The 4084-nt window shown below is 36.1% G+C and overlaps 1 protein-coding gene across 1 annotated transcript in view; it reads left to right on the top strand.

Moving 5' to 3' along the window:
* Positions 1–3053, top strand: part of LOC114054133 (peroxidasin-like protein) — a 475034-nt gene extending 471981 nt beyond the window's left edge. Inside the window, exons 22-23 of the mRNA XM_027877274.1 lie at positions 366–479; positions 2689–3053. Of these exons, the coding sequence (XP_027733075.1) occupies positions 366–479; positions 2689–2820 (246 nt within the window). The 3' untranslated portion in view covers positions 2821–3053. The remainder of the gene's footprint in view (positions 1–365; positions 480–2688) is intronic.
* Positions 3054–4084: the final 1031 nt, after the last annotated feature.

The raw sequence follows: 4084 nt of genomic DNA, 5'->3' as shown, positions 1-4084 counted from the left end.
ACTACTACTACTACTACTACTACTACTACTACTACTACTACTACTACAGGACAGGATTGGGACCTCTGATTTCATTGCTGCTTTGTTGTAAATCTGACGCCTTTAGAGTTCACATTAACTCTTTCCCTTTACAGAGATATATAGAATGCTTGGGTTTCTGTTTAGGAATATAGATATTGGAAGATTCTGGTTCATTAACTTTGGAATGAAAGTGTTAAAGAAAAATGAGTGTGTAGCTTGGAAGTTTCCTATGCCTCCCGGGCTTCTGCTTACATAGTGTAGTATTTCATTAAACCATGTTATTCATCGGCTTAGTTTCTCTCTCCTCCAATTTTTGCCTCCTTTCCTTCCACCTTCTAATTCAGATAAACAAGCTGGAGGCTCGCCTGAGGCAGGAGGGATGCATGGATGATAATAGAATTCATCGGAGGGACAATGAACACTGGATGAAAGAAGACTGCATTAGCTGTATCTGTAAGGTATGTTTGGCTCTCAGTTCTTTCATCACTTTCCCTCTATTTTCCCTTTGGTTTCCTGCCTGTTGAAACACTGTGAAGAATTTTTCCTTGAAACTGTACCTTTGTGAAGCAGATTTTGGGGATACTTTTGAAGGTTGGCCTAAGTGTGTGGTGATCAATGATTTTCCCATTATTGTAGTGATTCAGAAGGGCAAGTGTTCAGTGCTTAAGTCCAGGATTACTCTTTGCATAGTTCTGTCTACTGTCCAGTGATTTTTTTTCTCTGAAATGTATGAAGTTTAGTCTTCAAATAGACTGGTTATGAAGATGAGAGAATTAATGTCAAGGTCCTCTAAACTTTGATTGTGATACAGTACCCTAATTGGTGACACAGACCTACTCTAGATCCCTCTCCCTTTCACTCTCTTTCCTTCTCTTTTTTTCCCCCTCTCCCTTTCACTCTTCTTCCTTCTTTTTTCCCCTCTCTCTAGCCCTTCCCATTCCCCTCCCTCTCTCTCATTTCATGCTATATTTTGAACACATGGTATGTGTTTTGAGGGCTAGTTTAAGCCCAATCATGGGAGAGAAACCAGAGTATTCCTTGTGACTATTAGCAGAATTGTTTTCTTCCTGTTCCCATAAACAATCTTCATTCTTTTTCTTGTTGTACTAACAATTTTAATTTTGTACTTTGAAAAAACTACAGAGTCTACGTACAGTTAAATTGTTGAATCTATTCAGTGGACATATGGAAAGAAGAATTAATGGAGTCCACACTCAAATGAATTTGGAGTTAACTAGACACATTGTTTTTAAAGTGAAAGCACATCACAATGTTTATTTGATTAAATCAATTTCCAAACCTTGATTCAATTATTAATAATTTCTGAGTGCATTTTTTCATAGGCCCTGATTGAGGAGAAAACTATCTAAGGATAAGAAAAATACTCAAAATGAAAGTAAGAATATTCTGCAGAAAAGTACACTGCAAAATTTGTGATAATAGGGGGCTTCCATAATACAAGAAGAGAAATTATTCAGATACAAATAAATACCATACTATGCAATTGTTATGCTTGCACAATGAGTTTGGTTCTCTTAAAACTGTGTGTTTGCAAGGACTATATCTTGCATGATTGCTTTTGGCATTAGAGAAGCCTAGCTTCAAATGACAGCTCTCTACTTGTCAGTCTTCAGAGATATTTGGTTAAATTGCTTTAATGTCAACAAAACAAAACACTGGTGTAACTTTCCTAGTGGTGGGCACTAGGGAAATTACAGATTTGCCTCATATTAATGTCTAGCTTCAAGGTCTGTGACTGATCTACCAAAGCAAAGCCTTGTTCTTAATCAAAACTTGCCATGAGGAGGAACCTCACCTCAGAAGAACTACAAAGAAAGTCATTCTGTCCATACGTTTGGGGACAGCAATTTTCTCTCCTGTCCATACACCTTCTTCACTCAAGACACTATGGGATGCTAAAAGTGTTCCACAAAAGTTTTACATCCTGATCTTCCATTGTTCTCTTCCCTCCCTACCCTAGGCAGTGAGGTTGCATTTTGAGTCGGGAAGAACTGACTTCAGATACTTAACTAGATGTATTACTTTGGGAGAGCCAGTTAAAACTCTGGGTTTCAGTTTCCACATCTGTAAAATAGGGATAATAGTAATGTAAGGATCAAGTGAGATAATATATATAAAGCTTTTTGTAAACCTTAAAGCACTATATAATATGATTATTATTACTCTCATTTAGCATTGTATGGGGAGGTGGTGAAAAACAATTTACCCTTGGTGTGTGTATATCTCTAGTACCCACATCTATATTTATATGAAAAGGTGTATGTATATCTCTAGTACCCACATCTATATTTATATGAAAAGTTTGTGGTCATTAGAAATTTTTCAAAGCATGTAATCAATTAATTGTCAGTTTACTGATTTTCCTTCTTGAAGGTGGAGTATTTCTTTCTGATAAGAGGTGCCAGATTTCCCATTTAATAACTCATAATATGTAGTTCATTCAGTGGGCTCCAAAGGCTTGACAAAGTTACAATGAACATATCCTACATAATTTATTTTGATTGTAGCTGCAATGGAAGGGGGAGAGAGGGGGAGACTATATAGGTCTAGAAAATACTTGTATATCAAAAGAAGAATTGATCTAAATGTTTCTAGGTGTTTTTATGTCATGAAACATGAAGCTAATATTTAAATATTACCTTTCAGAGTGGTCAGGTGACATGTACCGTGGAGACCTGTCAACCCACAGAGTGCCTCAACCCACAAATGGTGAAAGGAGTGTGCTGTTCCCTCTGCATGGACAATGAAAAACCAGATGATTTCCCAGAGAAACTTTAACAAACATCTCCTTTTACTGGAGCTCAAAATAGGAAGTTAAGACTTGTCATTCAGTTCTGAGCAATGGGATAACAACTTATGCTCACATTTTGATATGAAAATGCATGCTGATTTGAAAATTCAGACTAGTTTAAGCCTTAAAATACACTGAACATATTCTACCATTTTCTCTAACTTTGCCTGAAAATATGCAAAGTAAATTATGTCATAAAAACTGTACTTAAAAACCTTCATTATACTGTCAAATATTCCGTAAGCTGTGATTACAAGTCACTGTTCTCAGAAGCTTAAATGGATTATCTTATACTCTTTTCACTAATCATTTTTAAAGTCAGAAGAATTCTGTTTTCTTAAACTTCAGTAATGAGTGAAGATATCTGATTTTGCTGTCTCAGTGAGATTGAAAGCCTAATCAGATGAGTTTCCTACTTATTTGAGATCAGAGTTACGATCATTTGGACTGTTTCTCCTCTAAATTCCAAATTCCCCAGCAGACTGCAGTTCCAATAACTCAAGAGACTACACCCCCAAGGAGTCTGTTGTTATATTTCAAGGGCTCTGTGTATTTGGATGGGAAAAAATTAGATCTTTATTTTCACTAACTTCTAATTAAAATGTTGAATTTTCTTCATTTATAAGAATATAAAAATATAATATAAACAATAGCTCAATATTGAATGTAAGCAATAAACCAATATTTGGAGAAGGGGTTCATTCACTTCACCAGACTGCCACAAGAGTCTGTTACACAAAAAAGGCTAAGGACCCTTGTTTTAGAGAGTTCTATTCCATTATTTCTTCAGTTTGTAAATCTTTGGATATTGACAACCCAATGAAAGCATTAGATTGGTTCAAAATAATGCAATGAATTGTAGACAACACATTGAGGATTTATTGAGGGCTTACTTATTCTGTGCAAGGCATTGTTTTAAGTGTGATGGGGTGGGCAGATGAAGATGAATTAAATATGACTGGAGAGCAGAATAATCACAGTGACCCTTGAGTCTAACATCTTTATTTTACAGATTAGGAAACTAAGGTCCAGGGAAGTTAAGTGACTTGTCTAAAGTCATAAAGGTAGTGATCATCATAGTTAAGATATGAACTCAGGTCCTCTGTCTCCAGGCCAGTGCCCTTTCTACGATACATGTCTCCTTATTCCCAAGTGGACATACAGTTCAAAGTAGAATGTGAAAAGTGCCATGTGAGGCAGAGACTAACTTGTAATTTTACCAATATAGGGAAATCCCAGTTGTGGAAACCT

Source organism: Vombatus ursinus, unplaced genomic scaffold, assembly GCF_900497805.2.
Source record: "Vombatus ursinus unplaced genomic scaffold, bare-nosed wombat genome assembly UNPS02014812.1, whole genome shotgun sequence".
Lineage (NCBI taxonomy): Eukaryota > Metazoa > Chordata > Mammalia > Diprotodontia > Vombatidae > Vombatus > Vombatus ursinus.
Note: the sequence above shows the minus strand (reverse complement) of the source record. Positions and strands in the feature narration are given on the sequence as shown.